We start from the raw sequence: 22,299 nt of genomic DNA, 5'->3' as shown, positions 1-22,299 counted from the left end.
AAGTCTTCCCCAGGCCTCCACCTGCAGCCACAGTCATAGTGATGGATAGCACAAAGAAGCAAAGTAGAGGGAATTTTGACTGTATGTTGTCCTCACCTGTAAGTTAGGGCTGGTTTGTCCCTGTACAGTGTGTTTTAGTGTGACTCTGGCCTCCTTGGATCCTCTGTGTGCTCCCCAGCCCCCTACATCCCCCACTCCTCGCACTCTCCAGTCCTGACAATGAATATCTACTGAGGCACTCCGCAGAGGACCTGCAGAGAGGATCAGCAGTGTTATTATGGGTAAAAGCCATGATAAGACTTTAAATATTGTCTAATGTCCATTATAAGAATGCAAATTGACTAAACCTAATAGCTGTCCACTTTTCAAAGTTGAAATATCCATGACTTTCACTTCATAAGGAAATTAAGCTTTAAAAACCACATGTAGTCCAATGGTGACACCAGCTGGTCACTCTTTGATACTGCAGCTGAATGTTATTATTCAAGATAAAACCTCATTCTGACACACGGAGAAAATATCAACCTGATATTATATAAAACAATAATATCACCATGTCCTCTTTACCTTCAGAAGGCACTGAGAAACATCCGCAAATAATAAATCATAAGGAGGAGACAATATTAAAAGAATGCTTCATGCCCCAAATGATCATTTGTATATTAATACTCACTCTGTTACATTGAATTTGTGGAGAACTTTTTTTTCTCGCTTGTCTTCACAGTGAACAAAGAATTCAAAAACAGAGAAAATCCTTGTAAAACTGGAGTGAAAGGGGCAATACTCTATCAATATCTTGCTTGATTCAAGAATGATCTTTGACTGATGTTCACATGTTCACAATGATTATGCGTATTTTATTTGTTAACCCTATACTGATACTATGACACTTTGTATTTTTAGCAACTAAATGTATTGATGTATTGTTTATATTTTATTATACATATGTTTTTTGCGTGTGGTTTTTAAATAAGCCAGTATAGGTTTCTACCACACCCTCACATGTATCATTACTATGTTTTATCCTCATTGTTGCTCTTTATTATGTGCAGCAAATAAACAAAACACCTGTTTACAAATTCGAACAACTCATGCAGTATAATCCAAGTCTCATTTATCCAGTTGTATGCTCAGTACTCCTCAAACAGACAGCTCTTTTTGACAAGAAATTAAATTAGAAGTTCATTTTACCTTACTGAACACAAATCTGCTGGTTTACCACTGCCTTGATCGGTTAGTTTGCTCGTGGTATAGTATGACTTTGATAAATCTGAACAAACACTTTAAAACACTAATCACACAATGAGACAAACAAACTGACTGATTCAGGCAACGATAGATCAGCAGCTCTTGTGTTCAGCAATGTGAAATTACAGTTTTTGGTCCATGAAGTCTGGCTTTGAAGAGAGCAAAGTTTCAATTTCCATTCAGTTTCCCATTATATCCCATAAATGAGACATGGGTTGTATTTGATATAGTTTCACTGTTGTTTAAGACGAGCCCCTATGACTTCAATTCATTCAAAAAATGTCTCCATTTTTGGATTCTTGCTCACTTCAGGTGCGGGAGAAAAGTGACATTTTCTTCACGAATTCAACATAACATGGGCTGAGTAATTGATCTACAAATGATCATTTGGAGGGTGAAGCATTCCTTTAAACACAAAAATGAAATCTATCTGTCAATACAATCTGACCTTTGAACTGAGCAGTCAGGGTAGCGTTCAGACTGTGCTGTGTCCCTGTTTGATAAGAAGCAGGTGGAGAGTAAGAGAGCAGCAGGGCCAGGCGTCCATCGGCCATACTGACGTTAAAACCGGAGGCGAGCAGCTTGTGTCCATCCACAGTGAGCCGGGCTCTGGACTGAAGCTGAGGAAAGACTCCCTGGATGGAACACAGGCCCTTAGAGAAGAAAATCACAAGGAGTTTTTAATCCACTCTTATAAATACCAGTTCAATAAACCAATATAATGTAAAGAACCAAAAACCACCTGTGTATTATGTTACCTCTATGTTAAGTGGCAGTCCTCTATCCTGTAGCCAAGACCAGCTGTGCCATACGGTTCCTCTTATTTCTTTGGTCACTGGGAGAGATTTTATCTGAAGCCTCACTCCTGCCTGCTGACCTCCAAACTGGGACTGCAAGTTCAAGGCCTTCCCCTCAGCAGAGCCGAGCTCTACCTGCACACACAGTCACTGCCTCATCAGCCACCTTAGAGATTGTGCACCTTCATGCAGTGAGTTTCTTTTTTTTAAAGTGACAGTCCACCCAAAAAATTAAAAAATACATATTTTTCCTCTTACCTGTGGTGCTGTTTATCAGTCCACATTGTTTTAGTGTTGCCAAGTGTTGGCGATATTGGCAGTAGATATTTCTGCCTTTTCTATAATGTAATGGAACTAGTATTAACACTTTTCTCATGTCTTAACCATTTTCTTTCTACCAAACCACACCTGCCAAAGCTATCACCACTGTATTTTTTTTATTTTGCAGTGAACTGTCCCTTTAAAACAATCAACTATAGTTCTTGATGGCTGAGTTTCTAACCTGGATGCTGTTGTTTGCAGGGACTCGCAATTTCTTCAGATAGATCACTGTGTGTCTAAAATGGCTCTTCAGTCTGACTGTTTCAGACATCTTTGAAACTGTCACCTCCTGAGTTAGCTGTAAAACATTCAGGATATCAAATGCAGCAGCATAGAGGGTTTGTGCAGTTATAAATGCACATACAGCACAGCATTATGGTCCTAGACTTCAGGCTTGTGTGATTTGAAAGAGCATTTCATTCCAACATCTCAAAAAACTGTTTCACAGAGCGTTAACGCTGCCTCCTACCTTTTGGCTTCCTGTACTGCTTTGAAACAGGTAAAAGTATGAGCCATTTCCATGACTCCCATAATTCATCGTCACCGCAGCATTAACAGGGAGACCCAGCTTCTTCAACAGGGGTACAGAGTGGTTTAGACCGAGCAATGCTTCATTTTTATCCTGAAAAAGCAACAGCACTGAATTATGTATAATACCAGGCATCATGTCCTTTGTCTCTGAAAACAATCATTTTACCCTTCATTTTTGTTTGATGTATTAAAGAGCCCAGCTGTTCAAAACTTTAATCAGGATCAGAATGTTTCAGATTTGGAAATACTATGTTTTAACGTCCAGGATCAGCTAATCCATTGTACTCTTGTACTGTTTTTTTTAGTAGTATTGTTAAAAATATCAATTTATTAAGACGTACTGATTCTGAATGTTAGAAACTGTTTCAATACTTATTATCCACAGTGTCAATACACTGGTACCAACTGTGCTTACTCACTCTCTTTTATTTAACATTAACTTTTATTTATTTAACTTTTATTTTACATAAATATTTGAAATTGTTTGTCCTCATTGTCAGTGTATCCTTGTGATTTTGCAAAAACATCCAATATTTTTTTCAAGGTATTCCATTTAAGAAATTCCAGTATTGTGAGCGTGGGGGGTATAGTTGTGAGAAACAAATATTGAATTTGTCAATTTATTTAATATAAAGTGACAAATGAAAGTTAAAATTGAGTATTTCTTGTTTGATATTGACAGTTATTTGGGATCATATTTTATGGGTACAAAATCCTTCATCATTTTACTTTACTTGACCTAAAGACCTAATAGGTAGTCGAATGTCTAATTTATCCAGTTGATCACTGTGACAGTTTAACAAATCAGGTGCAAAATATAAATACATTTATGTATATATTTGACCCAATTTAAAACTTTTATTACATTTTGTTCCTGACATCCACCCTGAATCCAGCGTTCTGTTGGGATCAGCACAATCCTGATTTCTTGGATCAAAAGTATGGATCAAAAATGTTTGACCCAAACATACTGAAGTTCTGAGCCTGATCAAAACCAAACTGGATTACATGACCTAATCTGATTTCAGAATCTTTTTTTTCCCTCTTTTGAATGACCCATTTTCAATATGTGATCAAATCAAAATCCATCAGCTGGGCCCTGATGAAATGTGAATTTTACTGGAAATAATTGACACTTTTGTCACACATGTCCACACCTTAGTTTTCTGAAGAGCCACTGAGGCCTGTAACTCTGTATCATCCATCATCATAGAGACCTGAGACTCTGCAAGAGCTGGGGAGACAACCAAAAACACAGAGGACTGCATCCTGTCCGGACTACCCCAATCCTACAAACACAATGACAAAATGATATAGTGAAGTCATTATAGCCCCAGTAAACAGTCAGATAATCATGTGGTTGTTTACCTGAATCACTGTGCAGTTGTTGTGATACACCAGCGTCCCTCGCAGGCCTGACTGTGACATCACAACTCCACTGGCTCCGGCAGCACACTCCTCCATCTGAATGAGGGCTTCAGTGTCATATCTTTGTTTACCTGCCCTGCAAGCGACTCTCAGTCTGCTGTGCTCTGGTAAGTCTTTGAGAGCAGGAAGGTTTTGACTGAGCTCGCCCTCCACGCTCAGCTGCGGCCAGGCCCGTCCATTGAGCCTCAGGAAACCCCTTTTGCCCTTTAGATTGATGTCCACGGTCGCTGTCCAGATTCCCTGAGTTTCCTGCCATACTGAGCCATTCAGATGAGCCTAGAATGAACAGAAACCCAATGTCACTTTGACCACTGGTGATGGTATCAAATCAAACAAATGAAAAGCTCTTACACAAACAGACTAAAAATGCCTTTCTTCATCTTCATTCATCTTTGTATCAGTGTCCTCTCCAAGTGGAGCAGCATTTACCGGTACATGAGCTGTTCAATTGGACTTTGCTGCAAATCTTAGGTATAACTTCTAAGACTAATGACTGCTTAATTCAATGGGCGTCTCATTATTTATATGGTATTAATTACATCGTTTTTTTTTCTGGAAGGTCTTAATATTCAGTGTGAAGAAGCACACTGTAGTGCAGTTTGTAAGAGTTCTTAGCAATTATACGTGTGTAAGAGATCTTTTGATTCAGACCATTCACTGTATAAGGAAAACTGCATCATTCCCAGTTCCAATATATATTTCTGCAAACAATGAATATGTAACATTTTATGTTGTTATGTAGCAGACAGGTTGAAATCTTACATTTCTTTAGCTTTCAACAATATTGTGGTTCATGTGTGATTATATTCAGGCACAAAAAACACTTGGTTATGGTTAGAAAAAGGTCATGTGAGAAATGCAACCAATATATCATTAAAAAAAGTAAAAAGTACAAAATTAGTTTTGATATTGGACTCTAACAGTGGTCTGCAGCTTGGCGCCTAGGTGTCACACTATCCATCCTCTCTACCTCCCAATTCCAAACTCAACTCATATACATATAATCACAACTACATTGCTTTAGAAATGCTGATATGATACATTTAAAAAAACATACAATTATATTGTATCTGTGGTTTGCATAAATGTACAATGCCAACATTTTCTTCTGTCTGATTAATTTGATGGAAAACCATGTCAAATCTTTGGTGATTGGCAGTCGTGAAAGAAGTATTCAGATTCTTTACTTAAGTAAGAGTACTAATACCACACTGAAAAATACTTCCTTGAAGTTAAAGTCCTGCATTGAAAATTTTACTTAAGTAAAAGTAAGCAAATAAGGAAGTAAGGGAAAAAAAGTACCAAAGGCAGAAAAATCTAAAAGCAAACAAACAAGCAAAACACCCAAAATAAATCAAAATAATGTAAGAAAAGAAAAGAAAAGAAAAGAAAAAAACCCAAAAATCAAAAATATAAATATGTATATGTAAATGTTTCTCAAAACAGTTGGAAATTAATGCTCTCAATTGACTGATTGATTAATTCACTAATTGTTGCAGCTGTACTTGCATAAACTGTAGTATACATTTAACATATCAAATATACAGAATAACATATATTATTAACTCTTCTTATGTTTTTTTATACAAAAATCTTAATCTTTTCCTCCAAAATGCAGTGGAGTAAAAGTATAAAATGACATGAAAAGAAAATACTTAAGTAAAATACAAGAACCTTAAATTACAGTACTTGAGTAAATGTACTTAGTTACATTCCCCCACTGGTTACCAGCCACAAAAACCTACGTTACCTGTAACGTTGGACACTTTGACTCCAGAGCCCAGAGCCACTGTGTCCTTCCTTTGACCTCTTTGACTCTATTGGCTCTAATGTGACATGTCCCAGCTTTAATGAACAGGGCTGCAGCCTGCTGAGGGCCTCCGGGAGCAGTGGTCTCTATGGTGATCACCTGGGGCACACCATGACTCCTAAGGCCAGGGAAGGAGTGTCTGAGGGTCCCAGAGAGATTCGGTGGTCTGCAGGATTGTCTTAGCTCAAGGGAGAGGTCCTGGTGGTTTGCCCTCAGAGATGAGGTCAAGGTTAACTGGCAGGGGACCGTTGAAAGGAGACCCTGGAGAGCCAGGGACACTGGGAGGATCGTTCCCTGTGACACAAACATACGTGGAAGATGTTAATGGGTGTTGAGAGACTGAGATTACTTACTGGCAGAGGAGTTGACTCTCCACAGCGGCAGCAAGTCAAACAGTGATGATAGTAATCTAACCTAGCAGCTGTATCATCTATCGTGTTATTCTGCTCTGCTATTATTATCAATGAGCTTGACCTACAGCTGTCTAACGAGCTGGAAACTGTATTTTTGTGTTAACATGGCAAGGCATGAATCATGTAGGAAATCACAAATGTTCAAACTGTGATGAAAGAAATGAAAATGTATTGCCACAGTTAGAGGTAACATTAATATTTGTAACTTTAACATGTGAGGTTTATTCAGGTTTCTACAAGCAGAACTGATTGATTGTCTGACCTGTAGTGCAGGACAGTAGTTGGTCACATTCACAACGTATGAGGACGGCTCCTCCTTTGTCTGTGAGGCCTCTGTTTTTCCCAAACTACCCCTGAAATAACAACGTCCCAACTCCAGGCCGACCTCAACACCAGGCAGATGTGCAGTTAAAACCTTCAAGATGAACGCTCCATGGGCAGGAAATCCCAGCATCTGTATTGCCTCTATAGAGTGCTGTGCAGATGCTTTCAGGCTAAGGTAGGGGTGACAAGTGAAATGCAGACTGAGGCTGCCTTTCTGTTTCCCCTCAGCATGGAGGACGGTACTGAGATTTGTGGAGCAGCCAGAACGGGTGATGGAGATGTTGGCTGATGTCTGCGATGGCAAGAGAGCCTACAGAGGAAAAAGCAAAAAGCAAAAATTAGAAGCGGGACTATTCTTCACATCTTCCAATCAATTAGGTGCAACCGTGCAAGTATTAACTGTTGTAAATATGGACACATGTACAGTGCTACAGATAAACATTAATAAATAACCATTAAATCTATTTAACAAAAATATACTTAAACACACCAACAAGACCACTGCTGAAATTGTCAAATTTATTAGTTTACCCGTACACTTGAAGCTAAATGTAATTTAGACAGTGGCAGAAATGAGAAAACGAATTTGTTTTTCAACTCAAATTAAGCCAGGCGAACCTCAGCAGATGCCCCAGATCAGCTGATCCGGAAGCTCAAATGTAACAGCAGCAACAAAAAGTTTGCTGATCCTGGACCCAGATGCTCAGACACATGTTTTATCCCCAGAATGGTAAAGGCATGGATAGGTTAGAGAAGGAATATCAAGGGTAAGTCAATCAGAGGCAGGAAAAAAAATCGGTGTCTGGACTGCTGGACCAATCCACAAGACACGTGTAACAGCAACAACAGAGAGTTTGGCCTTGACTCCCCAATAGTGGACAGTGGAGTGGATCAGCTGATCCGGCAATAAGTCGGAGAAAACTTTCTGTTGCTGCACTTACACAGGTAAGACTAAGTGCTTTGTACCTAAAAACAAGATTGCTCAATCTTAGCTACCAAATATGTGTCTCGGTAAATTGAAATTGAATTGCAAGAACTGAATTTACATTGTCAAAGCAAAATACAAGGAGTTGATTTTTTTTTACTGAGGATCAAATACAGTTTCAGAGCACCTAAATTCAATTTCATAACATTACATTCAGTTTTAAGCTGGAGTTCAGTTCTGAACAAATATATTCAGATTCAAATTGAACGGTTAAAATTCATTCTTAAGTGACGCAGATTCCTGCTCATAGTTAACATGTATTTCAACCATGGTCTTGTTAATACTTCTTTAGTACAGTACTGTTGTTATTGATGCAACTTGTACTACAATGGAAAGACAAGAGTCATCTCCAAGGTGAAGATGTTTCTTTGGCTTTCCTTCTGCTGGGAAACAAGTTTCCTCTTTTTCTTGTTTCCTCTCTAACCTTCAGTAAGACGCATCGCTGATGGACAAAAAAATTCCAGTGGGTCCTTCTGTCCTCTCCTCTGCTGTGTTGATTCGCCAGGAGAAGTAAGGAGCACACATCACTTTCCACCTTAAATTCAGCCTGGCTAGCCATGGTCGACACGCTAACAGCGAGCTCCCCTGGTACAATAGTGGTGGTCAGGTTTTGCTGAAGCACTACCCTTAAGGATGTGGAGGGTTCCCAGGCAGCAGTCAGGTTGATCACAGCAGAGCGGGTGTTGAGAAAAAGTCGAGCATTTCCAGACAGGAAGTTGTCACTGAGCTGACCCAACCCCCGGAGGTCCACTCTGTTTGGGATGAGGGAGGCAAGAGAAGCCCAGTGATGCTGGAGCGTCCAGCCAACTTCAGCCTTGTGGTCCTTCAGCAGTACAGACAAGAGGCACTGACAGGAGTCCTTCTCATTTTCTAAACCCAAAGAACATTTCAGTCCGTCATTCCCTGCTTGTCCATGTAAAGTTAAAGAGGATTTATGTGGTACACCGCCCTCAACTCTCCTAACCTGCACCCATGCCAGCCTCCACACCCCTTTACACCGGACAGACAGCAACAGACTTGAGGTAACAGAGTCCCATGTTACACTGACATCTGCCCAGATGTGACACCAGCTTTCCAGCCTCATCCGACCTGTCACCTCCACCTTGTGTGTAGCACTGTGGGTCCCAAACTCAAGCAGCCCGTGCCAGCCATACAGCCAAGGCATCTCCAACCTCAGTCCTACATTCAAGTCCATTCTCCAAGGGCCAACAGCCAACCCGACCCCAAGGGCCCACCTCTGAGGCCCAGGCCGGAGCAGAAGCCTGAGACTAGATTCATTGGGCACACCCAGATACGTCAGCAGTAGTGGAAAAGAATGAGTGAGGTTAGCTCTGAGCTCCGTCTGTCCACTGGAACTGTAACAACCTTTAGCTTGAGCATTGAGGCTAAAGTGAGCAAGCAAAAAGCCATAGCAGAGCCTGTTGTGTGGTCTATAGGAGCGAAAGAGTCGTACCTCCGCAGGGCGACCCGCCACATTTCCATAGCACTGGGCTGAGAGTCGGTCTGCGGTGGCGTCCCCCGTGCAGCTCATCTGTGAAAACAAAACCCCCTGTTGGCAAAGTTTGTTTTTCAAAGAAGAAACTGAAGGAGACAGAAGAATTTCTGAGGAATTACTGAACTTTAGACAATCCACATATAATTTTGTATCACATCAACATGCTAATCTGAGTCTTTATCATGAAACAACACATGATTAATGTTGAAACAGTATGTCTGTTCTTCTCCTTCTGCTCATTTTCTTTCTAGCTGTAAGTTAGATGAGAAGATTGATAACTCCGTACAGTAAAAATAAAGCTACATCCAGCAGCCTGTTAGCTTAGCTTAGTTTAAAGACTGGAAAAAGGGGAATAAAATACGCTCTGTCATAAGGTAGCAAAATACCAGCACCTCCTATTATCTCTTATCTCAATATGTTTCACTATTCCCTTCAAAGTATACTGTGTGTAAACAAGCTTGCCAGAAAAAATTAACCCCAACCTGGGCCAACCCCACATTTTCTTTCATTTTGCTATTATTCTTCTTTTATTGGTTTTAACTTAGGTGTGTTTTTACTTTTACTTGTTTACTGGTTTTATTCTATTTTTAGTTATTTTATTCATTTTAATTAATATGCATGATCCTCTGCTAATGGTCTAATTTTATTATCATTTCTTTTAATTTTAACAGTAACAATAGTTTTACAGATTTAATTAATTTTTATGGTCAGTTTACAGCTTTGTTGTAAGCCTGCAACAGGTACCTTGCCCATTGTGCAGCGCATTGTGCTTCCAACTGGAATGAAATGTTCTATATAAATATAGTTTTACTTGCTTGCTGTATTTGTGCTTTTTCTGCAGTCTCTTGAATGCTTGCTGCTTACAGTCTAGCGCCTGGTCCCTGCCTTTTTATAAAGCCCCTACCTCACCTGAGTGCTGTGAGGGTGCACACCTACAAATGTCCTGAACACATAAAATAAAACTGAAATACAGGCAGACCACCACAAACTTGTAGTGTGTTGTATGTGATGATTAAGAGAGATTACTTCCATATGAGCCTAATCATTGTTATTTAGAAGTATCCTGTATAGTATACGTTGAACTGGTTTAGGTCCTACATGCAAGACACAAATACTGTTTTCCTAATGTGGGAAAATCGAAAGGTTAAGTGTGGTGTCCATCAGGGATCAATCTTTGGGACCTCTTTATTCACACTGCACATTCTTCCACTTAGACTTTCTTTTAAAAACATAAAAATATATGTTTTTATCATACCTGGTGATACACAGATTTACAGATCCTCTGACCAGTGATCCAGAGTCTATGGATAAGTAATGACTCATTGTTCTTAAGAATTAGACACAATACTTATCAACTACATAAAGATCATGGATAAAGATCAATTAAAGACAGTCAAAGTTCTTCATTTCAGTTGCAGGTTAATATCTGCAAATGAATGTGTGTAAAATATGTCAAGTTTACCTGTAAAGAGGTGGGCATAACCCCCTGAAGCATCTTTATCTGTTGCCATAGAGACAGTACCAATATGGCTGCGCTGTTTTTTGATCCAACATTAAGAAGAATGTCAACCATTCTGTCGTCATCCACGTGAAGAACAAAGCCTGTGTCCAGACCTTCTGTTTCTAACTAGCAATGGAAAGAAAAATACATGAAATACAAATATGCATGTGCACATATTCTAAGAAAGATAACACATTGATGCTTCTACGGTTGTTGATGAAATATGGTATCGTAAGGAACAGAAAAATATAAGATATTCCTGCACCTGGTAATGTGCTTTGGCTTGCATGGAGCTTGAAACACCTATTTTCATAAGGGCTTTGACTTGATGCTGTAACCTGCAGAAGTTCTCCCATCGTGGGGACACCTGGTCTGTCTTGCCCCCATTAAACTCAGCTTTTAGATGTTCTGGTCCAGCCTGCAGCTCTGCAAGGACAGACAGTTGGCTGCCATCTTGTGCCCACGTTAACCGGGCATTACTGCTGGTAGGCACACCTGCATCCAGAGGACAAAGACACTGAGACAACAGGAGAGATAATAATGCTTGAAATATAACGTGTATAAACTAAAATTTACCTGTGGCATTGAGCAAGTGGAAGGAGTGAGACAGTCTGGTGGTGACCTCACCCGTACCTTGATCCCCCAGTCGGCGGCTCGCATTCACACACAAATGCTCCTTCCCTAACCAAACACACAGCCAATCGCGGGCCACGGGGAATTTCTTTCCCATCATGCCTTCTTCATCTTCTCTGTCCGAAGAATCTCCAGGATCCTCCTGATGTCTCAGCTCCACGCTGTACAGGGTCTCCATCACTCTAACTCTCAGCTGTCCTAAATTTAAGTTAACGGGATAGTTTCGATTTTTTTAAGTAGGGTTTTATGGGGCACTAATCCATAGTCAATATATTACCTACAGTAGACAGCTGGAGTTCAACATGGAAGCTAAGCAATGTACTGCTGTGGATGTGGTCAGTAACAAAACATATTTAAGCCATCACTCTCTTCAAAGCAAGACTGCATTGAACAAAACAGTGATTAAATAGTTTTGTTTCTACCCTCATCCACAACAGTACATTGCTTAGCTTCTGTGTTGGCACTCCTGTGTGCTTCCCAAAACTGGGGGTGTGTCATAGACACCTACTGTAGGTGAAACACTGTATATGGATGAGTACCTCACACATACCTACAGGAAAAATTCTGAATGATCCCTTTCATTAAAAATGATTCCCAGTACCCAGGATTTTTTTTCAGGTAAAGGTTTTTCCAAATCAATGTCATCATGTAATACTAGGTTACTAGGTTTAGTACCATCAGATGAACCTCTACCTTCAATGAGGGTGTCAGACTGTCCAAGCACCCCATCCAACCCCAGGACTGGAGGCAAAATAGCGAGGTTGGCCATGGAGTGCCTCAGATCCCCAGACACAGCCAGCTGGAGACCCCGTGTGTCTTGTAGAGAGCCTTTGACCTTAGCCAGCAGAGCCTCATGCCCCTGTGTGTAGGCGCCATGTAGAGACACGCTGGAGATGACAGGGCATGCGTTCAAAAGTCCATAAAGAGACAATTTACATTATTTATCACATATATGATTGTTATAGTCTGGCAAATTCAAATTATAAATTTATATAAAATACAGGTGGATGCACATACCTGTCTGAGGACATGTTGGCAACCATGTTTACATGCAGATCAGTGGCAGAAGGCAGAAGGCTCTGCGATACATTCATCCTCAGTCCCACAGCTCTGTGTCCCCTATGGAAGGAGTGGGACATCTGGGTGTCCAGCTTCACCCTGTCCTTGCCATCAGCCCGAACATGCACTGAGCTACTTCCTGTACCAGCCACTGCAAAAATGTCTGCAGTGGCCTTTACCTTAACATGAAAAAAAAGCGAAATGAGAAGATATCTCAGATGCTAAAAGTGAGCCAGCTTCATTATTATTTGTTTTTCCAGAAGCTGAATTTGTTGTAAGACTTTTTGACTCTTTTGGGACCACTAAATGATGTAATTTGATAGATAACAAAGCCTACCCACCTCTAATGTTTTTGGAATCTTTGATTTGAAAGGATGGCTCAGAGAGGAGTAAAGACCGACTCTTCCTGACGTTCCATTGAGCTGCATAGAAAGCTAAAATAAAAAAAAAAATCACACTATAAATTCATCAGGAATGCTGATGATTAAACATGCAATAATTAAATGTTGAGTTGGTTTTCACTCACTTGACACTCCTGTCGCTCTACTCTCAGTTTCCCTGTGGCCTGATAATCAAAGTCACTGTTGTTTTTGGGGGACCAACATACATTTCCTTCCACTATAGCGGAGGAGGGGAGCTGCAGCTGTAACAGTAATAACAGGTCACAAGTTTGGCCTTTTCTACTGTAAACTACACGGTACGCTGTTGGAAGTGGGTTTACATTACTTGTTACACTGCTGACTGCAATCATACTGTACATCAATCAAATCAACTGTTTTATCAGTAAAACACATATTATTATATATGATATATTTATATATTGTTTAACTTTTTGTTATTGTTGTTTCTGAGTGTCCTGAAAGGCGCCCATGAATAAAATGTATTAATAAAATGTTTTCTGAGTAGAGAGGCCAGATTACCTGCAGCTGATGAGTGAAGTTGGCTCTGATGTTTATCGCTTGGCGACTTGAGTTCAAAGGGTTTAACTGAACTTGTCCGAAAAAAGTCATTCTCTCTTTGCTACCGACACGTAACCTCCCTTGCACACCTTTCTGGGTCTGAAAGGGAGCATATAAATCAAACATTAGATTCACCAATATTCCCAATATCTCCCCAGATCCTCCATCAACACAATATAACTTAGGTTACACATTTTCCAGGTTTTGACATCAAATCAAGTATTTCACAAACAAACTGAATAGAATATTCAAATCCCACACACCATTGCAATTAATTATTTTAATTAATTGCTTAATTAAATTCTCACGAAGTTCTGCACGTTATGTGTATGATTTTATACAAATTTCCCAGCAATTCAATTTGTAATTTACGTGTGTCATATATGTCAAAACATTGTTTTAGTTTAAGCCTGTTTAAACATGGTATTAATGCGTTTTGGGTTATCCGATTACAAACGAACATGACCACCGAGGCACACTGTGATCCAATCTCTCAACCACTTGTCAAGGTTCAGACTACGAGGACTACGTCATCAATGCAGGACTTGGTGGTTGTTTAGGTGACAGCCTGCTTACGCTCTATAACTTGCCTGTGTTACAACAATTGTGAGAGTGTGGACGTAATTACTATGCATGTGGTGGAAGCGGCCCAGACAGTAACCAAATCTAATCACAAGTGGTCAGCTTGAGATGCACGATAGACACAGGTGCGAAGTGTGATGTGTCTCTGCTGTCCACTTGTGTTCGGATCACCAAAATGTTTGTTAATACAAAGTATAAAAAAGCTTGTTTATTGTCATATACACTAAAAAGTAAAATTTTGCATTCAAATTCAATAAAATGTCTTCTCTGGCTCCCTCAGTCCTCAAAACTATACATACAAGTTAGAATAAATAAAAGACAACAATATTAAGAAATCGTAGAACATTCAAAAGTGCCTGTTGTGCATCTTTTGTGAGTGATTTAAAGTGCTTACTGTTTAGTAATCTTTAAAACTAGTACAAAGGAGATGGGACTCGTAGTTTCATTATCAGTTAGTGCCATTTTGGATGATTTGAGGTACTGAGACAAGGGCCAGAATTGAAGTTTAAAAAAATAATAAGTTTAAAAAATGTTTGTCTGTGGAGCTAAAATGATGTTGAAATGGATTTGCAATTAATATTAGTGTCTTTTAAATCAGTGTTTTAAATACTAAAAACTGGCAGCTCACCTTGTTGCTGGTTACGGTCACACAGATTTCTGAGTCTGATGGAATAATGTCAGAGCTGAAAGGATGGATGAGTGCAGAACAAACCTAAATATGAACAAGTGCCACAAAAAATAAAAATCTCAGAATACAGTGATTGAATACTCCCTCAGTTTATGTTTAAGTACCATATGTTAAGTTAATAAATCAACTAAACTTACAAACGGGCTCGGTGGCTGGTAGCCAAGGGTGAGGGTGTGAATGACCTCTTTGTTGACATGGAAACTAGCTTTCGACTGCAGGATGTAGAGGCCTTTGAGAAGGTCGACAGTGAAAGTCTCCCGCAGAACGAGAGTCTGGGGGAAGGTCTGAAAGGGCTGTCTGTGCGATATGGTGTCTCTATTAAAGTCAGCAGTGCTCTCACTATCATTGTTTTTTACTGCATTAAAATCACAAACATTTTAAAATACTTTAACAGATTCATAACAACGCAATCAGAATGAGGCACAGACCTGAGCTGGAGCATCGCCGTCTTCTGATACATCTTCTTGTCCTTCTTCAGCTCCTCTACCACTCCCTCAAACTCCAGTTCTGTGGACTCACTCTTCGGCTTTGAGAAGGTCATCTTCACTATCGCTTGCCTCTTTTTTAAATTCTTAAAAAGTAAGTAGACAGACATTCTGTAATGTGTGTATACAGGGTAAAAGGGTTCAAGGGTAATTTCGGTATTTTTCAACCTTGACCATGTTTTCTCTCTTTTTTTTTCTAAGCGAGTCATGGAGATTTTTTAAATTGGTCCAGTATTAAGGGATAGTTGACAGACGCCAAACAGGCTGCAATGCAACGATTTACGACATTTGTGCACTGCCAATGTGTGCCTACAAAAAGTACTTATTTTACGACTGACAGGCTCAGGTCGTAATTTGAAGTGTCTGATAACATTATAAAAAGGATGACAGAGAGATAGACCTTTATATTAAAGAGTAAGATCCCTTTTCTGTAACCAGACACAGCCCCACCAGACTCCATTTAAATAAGCCGTCGGCTGTCAGCGTTAACGCATTAATCGTGATGCGATTAAGGTCTGTATTTAAAATATTTAATTATTTTTAATCACTGGCCAACATTTCTGTCTATAAGAGGCTGTATCGGGCTGAGTTTTAAAGCTACAGGGATGATTCTAGTATCATCAGAAACTAGAACACTGTCATGTTAGGAGCAGAATAATACTTCAAAGTTAAATTAATATTTGGCAATGGAAGAATGGCATGGCCATTTCAAAGGGATCTGTTGACCTCTGACCTCAGGATATCTGAATGAAAATTGGTTCAATAGGTATTAGGCCATACCTCTTCCCTTTATAGAAATGCCCTTTTTTTGCTTGTTCCATGCAGTTTTTTGCTGTCATCTGATTCCTAATCAAGACAGTCTGGTAAGAATTGCTTCACTCAGTCAGTATGCCTTAATACTGTTTTGTAACGCAAAACAATGGAATTGAAAACATGCTATTAAAAATGCTATTAATTGCAATTAACTATTGAAATTCTGCGATTAATTGCTGTTTAAATAAATTAATTGTTTGACAGCAATTTATCAATTTTATCACTGTAAAACACTTCAATTAAAGTCGACAGAAAAAAAATAAAATTCACAAAAGCCAGGTTTGTCTTTCCACTGGTCCAGCATTCGCCTACTCTGGTTGGTTTAAATAAATCCTTAATTCAACCAGTTAGATGTGAAAATATTCCGGCTCTATACACTTTAAAATGACAGTGTATTTACATAGAGTGTGGTTGGTTTGGCGATGTGATTCTGGGGTTGTTTCTGGTTAGACAAAAAAGATGTTACTCTTTTAACAACAGGGTCTATCTCTGTAGGGATCCTTGGTATCAAGTCAGACAGTTATAATAACAATCTGAGCCTGTCAGTGGTAAAAACAAAAACTTTTAGTGGACGCACATTGACAGCACAAATGGCCTGAGTGGTTACATTGCAGCCTGTTGTGCAGCTGCCGGCTGTAGTGACCTCACACAATACTGGACCAATTTGTAAAAATTGTTGTTGCCATTCGTTTTTTTCAACACAAACAAGAAACTAGGGTCCACCCTTTAACACCAAATCCGCAGACACGGCACAATGTCGCCACCAACCTTATCCACGGTGTTCAGGGCAGCAGCCATGCTGACGTTGTGCTTGCCGTAGGTGGAGGCCATCTGCAGGGTGTGGCTGAATTTAGAGGTCTCCAGAGATACGTCTCCTCTCAAAGGAGGAGTCCACAAGGAGCTCAGTGAGCCGGAGGCCTTAACACTGCGCTTCCCCACCACGCCCCACCCACCAGCCTGGGATAGACAGAGACGTTGCAAAAGGTATGCAAATGTATACATTTTTCAGCACGATTTCCCTAATTGGTGCAAACAAATAAAATCCCCATCATGAAAACAATTTTCCCTGAGTTAAATGATAAAATACTAATAGCCTCTCGCTCCTCTCCTTACTTGGATGTAGGTGGTAGCTGGTGTGTAGAGCTCCAGACGGGCCTCCCTCTCTCTGCCCCTGTCCTTGTAGAAACCTTCTAGCATGAGGTTACGGATGGTCAGCCACTTGCTGGCTGTCAGCTCTGAGGTGAGCTGGAACGTGTGGCGTTGGTGCTGGCTCAGTTTGTGGGCAGAATAGATGTACAGCCACGGCGTGTCCATGTTAAATGTGCCTGATAGTGACAATGAAAGAGACATGCTGCTGACCACTGTCTCACTGTCCGGTTAGACTCCAACAATAACAACTTTATATCATTAAATATATCCATTTTACCTTCCCATTTTTTTTGTTGGGTGTCCCTTGGGGGGCTTTTCCAGTGTAATCCAGCCACCAGCGGCATCAGGTTGTTGTAGTTGACTTTAAGGTGAGTGCTGCTCTCAGATCCAGGCTGTCTCAAGTGAGAGTGCAGCAGCTGAGTCCTGTAGTTTAAATTCTTCTCTGGCACCTGGAGATTGAACTGGAATAACACAAGAGTGAATAGTGGATAAAGAAAAAAATGCACTTCATCAACAACATCAAGAGAGTCATCTCATAAAACGTGGCCGTCATTACAGTAGAAAGATGCAAATACTATTGAAATTGGCGCTACATGACCAGAGACGAGACAGAAAAAAAGGACGCTTTGACTCAAGAGGTAGAAAACCTACAACTACGAGAATGCATCGCACCAGACCAGACACTCCTGCTCGTGGATGATGAAATATGTACTGGTCCAAGTGAAATAATGGCGGCCGGCAATCTCTTATTACAGTTAAACTGTAAGCTAAAACATGTTTCTAAAAACATTTGAGGCGAGAAATATGCATGGTTATATTTGATCAGCGCTGCTTAGTTTCAATGTTTGATCACTGTTTATTTGGCCTCCATTTTTACTTTGCAGGAAGAAGTATGATGCCCACTTCCTGTACACAAACTCTTGATATTACAGCTAAAACGAGCGTTAAAATATGTTTCTGGAAACATTTTAGGACAGAAATAGGCAGTGCAGTAACACAGTCTTGATTTATATTCGATCAGCACTACCTAGTTTTGCCGTTTGATCAGATTTCAGTCCAAGTTTGAGAGAAAGAGAGAGAGGGGCAGGAAACTCCTAATCAGCTGTATACTCTTTGTCCGTAACGTTTGTGGCATGGGTGGTGGGAAATGTCAAAGTACAGCCTGTAATTCCAGCAACAGCCCAAGCACCGGTGAAACTCCTACAAATTACATAAATAACATAATTGAAAGGTGAGAAAGGAGGAATATCTACGAAACTGGTTAGATGGAGGGAAGTTTACCACACTTTTTCAACACATACTACCCACATTGTTTTGATACAAAGCTTGTTGAAAATCAGTAAATTTCCCTTTAATAATGTAAATACAGGGATTATCGCACAGTAACCAATGCATTTAGAAATATATTTATGTGTAGGAACACAAACTCTTTTGAGCCATCACAGATGTAGCTCTGTTTACCTCCAGTATGTAGCTGGTATGATTTTGTGTGGATTGGTTTTTGAAGGACTGGCTCAGCAGAAGTGTGCGTTTGTTGTTAATCTCATCCCAGTGTTTGCCATAGCTCATGTCCAGGGATGATTTAATGTGGATGGGGCTTTCCTCGTGCCTGAGGTGGATCTGCAGACACACAGAAATGAGAAACCGCAGAGCTCAGTTACCTGTTTCTTCCAGCTAGAAATGAATCCATCTCAGAAGCTGGAAATCAGCAGCATAAGCGTGGATGATACCTTGTGGTTTATAGGAGCCGTGTTGGAGCAGTAGAATTCATGATCCGCTCTCATGATGTATGTGAGGTTAGAGTCCCTCTCACTCCGGAGTCTCTGAGACATGTAGCACTCCTGACGCAGGTGCCGGGCATCACCTGTATAGGGGTCAAGGGTCAATATTTGTGGTCCACATATTCTCCCTGAAAGTGAGAAATTTACTGGAAAACTGAGCAATTTCTCCAAATGTAAACAGGTTCATTTTTTGTAGACTGATGGGAAGTCAATAAGGCTCAAATGCATTTCCTTTATGGTGATTATGTACAAATGCCATTTTAACAACACAACAGCAATATTTCTTTCTAAATAAGAAAATGTTTGTTATACTGTGACACTCGGTGCTTCTCAAAGAAGTAGAGCTGAATCCAAATCTCTGGACTTTGCGGGCGCACTCACAAGATTCACAAGTGCTGAGAGCTGTTCAAAGACACAATTCATCTGATCTACAAGCGGCCTCAAGCAGACTTTCTGCAGACTTTGCTTGGGGTGCAGACTTCACTGGACTTCTCAAGTTATTAACCCACAGTTCAAAGCAATATGCACATGACACTCTAATTTTTTCCAAAGGTCTACCAAAAAACAAAACAAATTTACGAGAAATGACTATCTTAAAATGTTCCGTGAATAATTTAGGCCAGAAATAATATTCAACCACATCACGACAAATACGTGTAGCCTATATGTTGTATAGGAAAGTGTGAATAATATTTTGTTCAGTCACAAAAAAGCCTATACATGGGATTTACATCTTGTTATCTGCAGGGACTAATGAGCAGACAGAATATGACAGAAGTGATCACCATGGAAATGAATGTCGTTGTCATTTTTACATTTCCACGGCAACGAGTAAATCAGACTTGAGGCTTATCTATCAGCAGCTTGCAGTCCCTGCCCTAACAGACTTTACGTGATGACAGAGAACACGTCACAGAGCGTATGACTGAAGTCCGTGAGGGCTCAAGTCCGCAAGTGGACATTTGGAGGGTGAACATTTGGATTCAGCCTAGGATCCTAGCATCCTTGATTGTGAGAGTCCATGTTATAAACTGGACGTGTGATAGTCAGTTGTTTTTCCCAAATGTATCACTGTATCACAGAAAATACTTCCTAACCTCTGCAAATGACACTAAATCAACCTGCGGGATAGAGCAGCGCTATCAGTAAGCTTCTATGTGGTTTTGTTTCTTTACTTTTTAGCATTTACTTGTATGAGCAGCAGCGTTAACCGCCTTGTGGCATAAAAACTTTACAATATACAATTTTAAGTCACTCACCTCCCAGACCATATCTGAGCCTAAGTGCGGAGCTCCACAGTGAGCCCTTCTGCTCCATCAGTCCCAGCATCCTGGTACCAACCACACCGGGTAACAGGAGCTCCGCCTCCACAGAGTACTGCCTGTTGCTGCCATCCCGCCTGCGCTCCAGGGCCACTGATGTGAGTAATGATGAATACTGATAAATTAATGTATATGTTGAATATAAAACTAGTTCTTTTAGAGATAATGCATGCATGTAGTTTGGTTGTGTCGGTACCTGAGAGTGATGCAGTTTCTCTGAACACATTCTTTACAGTGGCAGAGAAGCTGGTCTTCCTGCCCAGTCCACGAGTGACATTAGCAAAGAGGATCATGGGATGTCCATCAGCGGCCATTTTTGCTTCAAGGTGATAGCTCGTTCTCTGCTCTGAAAGGAAGGTCTGAGTGTCGACCACACCCTAATGATGACACAATATATAACATCTTTAATGACTGGAAAATCATTTTAAGGATAAATCCATCCTACAGAAAAAAATAAGGAAAATGTTCCTTCTTACCAAGATGTAATAATGAACTCCGTCAATCAACAGCTCCAGCTTTCCTGACTTCATGTTTTTCTCTTGTTCAAGTTGCCCTGAGAAAAAACAACACACTATCAGCTTAAACCTCAACAGGAGGTGGAGGGTTTGTTGTGGTGCTCCTCTGTGACCAACCTTGTATGTGGATGGTTTTCAGAGGATGGGTAATCCTCAGCAGCAGCCTGCGAGGGTTGAAGGTCAGGTCCAGAGACATGTCCCTGGGGATGGACGACTGAGGTGTGGCCAGGAGGAGGTGGATGGAGGCCTCTCTGGGGAGCCAGGTGCCTCTCTGAAACATAAGTTAGGATAACTTTCTTAGCCACTTGATGAAGAGTAACACTCAGAACAAAGTTCAAACCACCTCAAAGAAGAAATTCAGCAGTAAGTATTTCTTTCTTCCTCACACCTGAGGGAGCAGTGAGTAGGCAGCCTCCAGCAGGTAGTAATGAAGTCCTCTGTCCAGCTTCAGCAGCCTGAGCGAGAGGTGCACTGGTCCTGGAGCGGGAAGTGAAACACCCCTGGCAGGTGACGGGTAAGAGGCATTGGAGCAAAGCTGCCAGCCGACCATCTTGGACCCTATGAGGAGGCAGACATCGAAGGTCGCTTTTTGTGTTATCATGTGATCATTGCAAGAAATTAGCCAATTGATCAAGCAATTACAAACGACCTTCAGTTTTTCAGATATATGATCAGACGCATAATTACACAATTTTATGCCAAACTTTAGAGATAAAACATGAATAAAATTGACTTTCTTAATCACACTTTTTAAAATCAAGCCATTATATGGAGATGCAACCTCAAGGGCTGAAAATGAAGACAATGAGGAAGTGCCAAAGAAATGCATTTCATCAAATTGCCTCTTGGGGCTGGCTCCAAGAGCGGGTCAACTCCCGTAGATGCCCATTGTTAAAATGCCCAACTTTACAATCAAAAATAAACATATTTACAGCTTAGAACAAAAATGGATTTGGTCTCATCCATAAATACTCTACATTTATAAAGGTAGTAGTCCATTTTGAGAAATACTTGAGAAATACTCCCCATTTATACAGTTACCCTCCACTGATAGATATTTTTACCTGACAGAATGACATACTTTCCACTTATACAGGTAGAAGTCCATTCTGATAAATATTTGTACCTGACCCAATGACTAACTCCCAAATTATACAGGTAGTAGTCCATTCTGTTAGATGTTTTTACCTGAAAGAATGACCTACTCCACATTTAAATATATTTATACAGATAGCAGTCTATTCTGACAGGGGGTCATGAATGATGCCATACAGTGCCATCATTGTTCAAGAACGTACATGTCTTTGGTGTGCATGTGGTCTTCTGAACTCGACTCTTCGGCCCCTTTATCTCCTCTATGTGGTCTCCACTCAGCTGAAACACTCTGGAGCTAAAAGAGATAACACACTCTCTTTGGGAAAACCACTCAAAACAACTGGCAAAACTGAAACATCACAAAC

The 22,299-nt window shown here is 40.4% G+C and overlaps 1 protein-coding gene across 1 annotated transcript; it reads right to left on the bottom strand.

The window, feature by feature from the left end:
• Positions 1–33: 33 nt before the first annotated feature.
• LOC121951275 lies at positions 34–20,617 on the bottom strand. Its single transcript, XM_042497543.1, has 27 exons — positions 20,521–20,617; positions 20,262–20,417; positions 18,952–19,085; positions 18,683–18,841; positions 17,499–17,682; positions 17,186–17,397; positions 16,841–17,029; positions 15,203–15,345; positions 14,912–15,071; positions 14,715–14,798; positions 13,466–13,603; positions 13,072–13,188; positions 12,504–12,724; positions 12,180–12,373; positions 11,430–11,684; positions 11,119–11,348; positions 10,815–10,979; positions 9,311–9,388; positions 6,811–7,182; positions 6,076–6,429; positions 4,266–4,601; positions 4,055–4,186; positions 2,836–2,988; positions 2,548–2,664; positions 2,007–2,180; positions 1,697–1,901; positions 34–251 (listed from the first exon to the last, which is right to left on the bottom strand). The coding sequence occupies exons 1-27, from the start codon at positions 20,615–20,617 to the stop codon at positions 34–36; spliced, it is 4,977 nt and encodes a 1,658-aa protein (XP_042353477.1).
• Between the last annotated feature and the right edge of the window lie 1,682 nt (positions 20,618–22,299).

Source organism: Plectropomus leopardus, chromosome 12, assembly GCF_008729295.1.
Source record: "Plectropomus leopardus isolate mb chromosome 12, YSFRI_Pleo_2.0, whole genome shotgun sequence".
In the NCBI taxonomy this organism is placed as follows: domain Eukaryota; kingdom Metazoa; phylum Chordata; class Actinopteri; order Perciformes; family Serranidae; genus Plectropomus; species Plectropomus leopardus.
Note: the sequence above shows the minus strand (reverse complement) of the source record. Positions and strands in the feature narration are given on the sequence as shown.

Excerpts from the sequence above, each read along its gene's own strand:
- LOC121951275 (XM_042497543.1), bottom strand. The coding sequence starts at position 20,617 with ATGATCCTCTTTGCTAATGTCACTCGTGGACTGGGCAGGAAGACCAGC. Across the intron at positions 14,799-14,911 it reads ACCAGCCACCGAGCCCGTTT|GTTTGTTCTGCACTCATCCA; the intron begins GTAAGTTTAGTT and ends GTTCATATTTAG. Across the intron at positions 11,685-12,179 it reads GTCTGACACCCTCATTGAAG|GACAGCTGAGAGTTAGAGTG; the intron begins GTAGAGGTTCAT and ends ACTTAAATTTAG.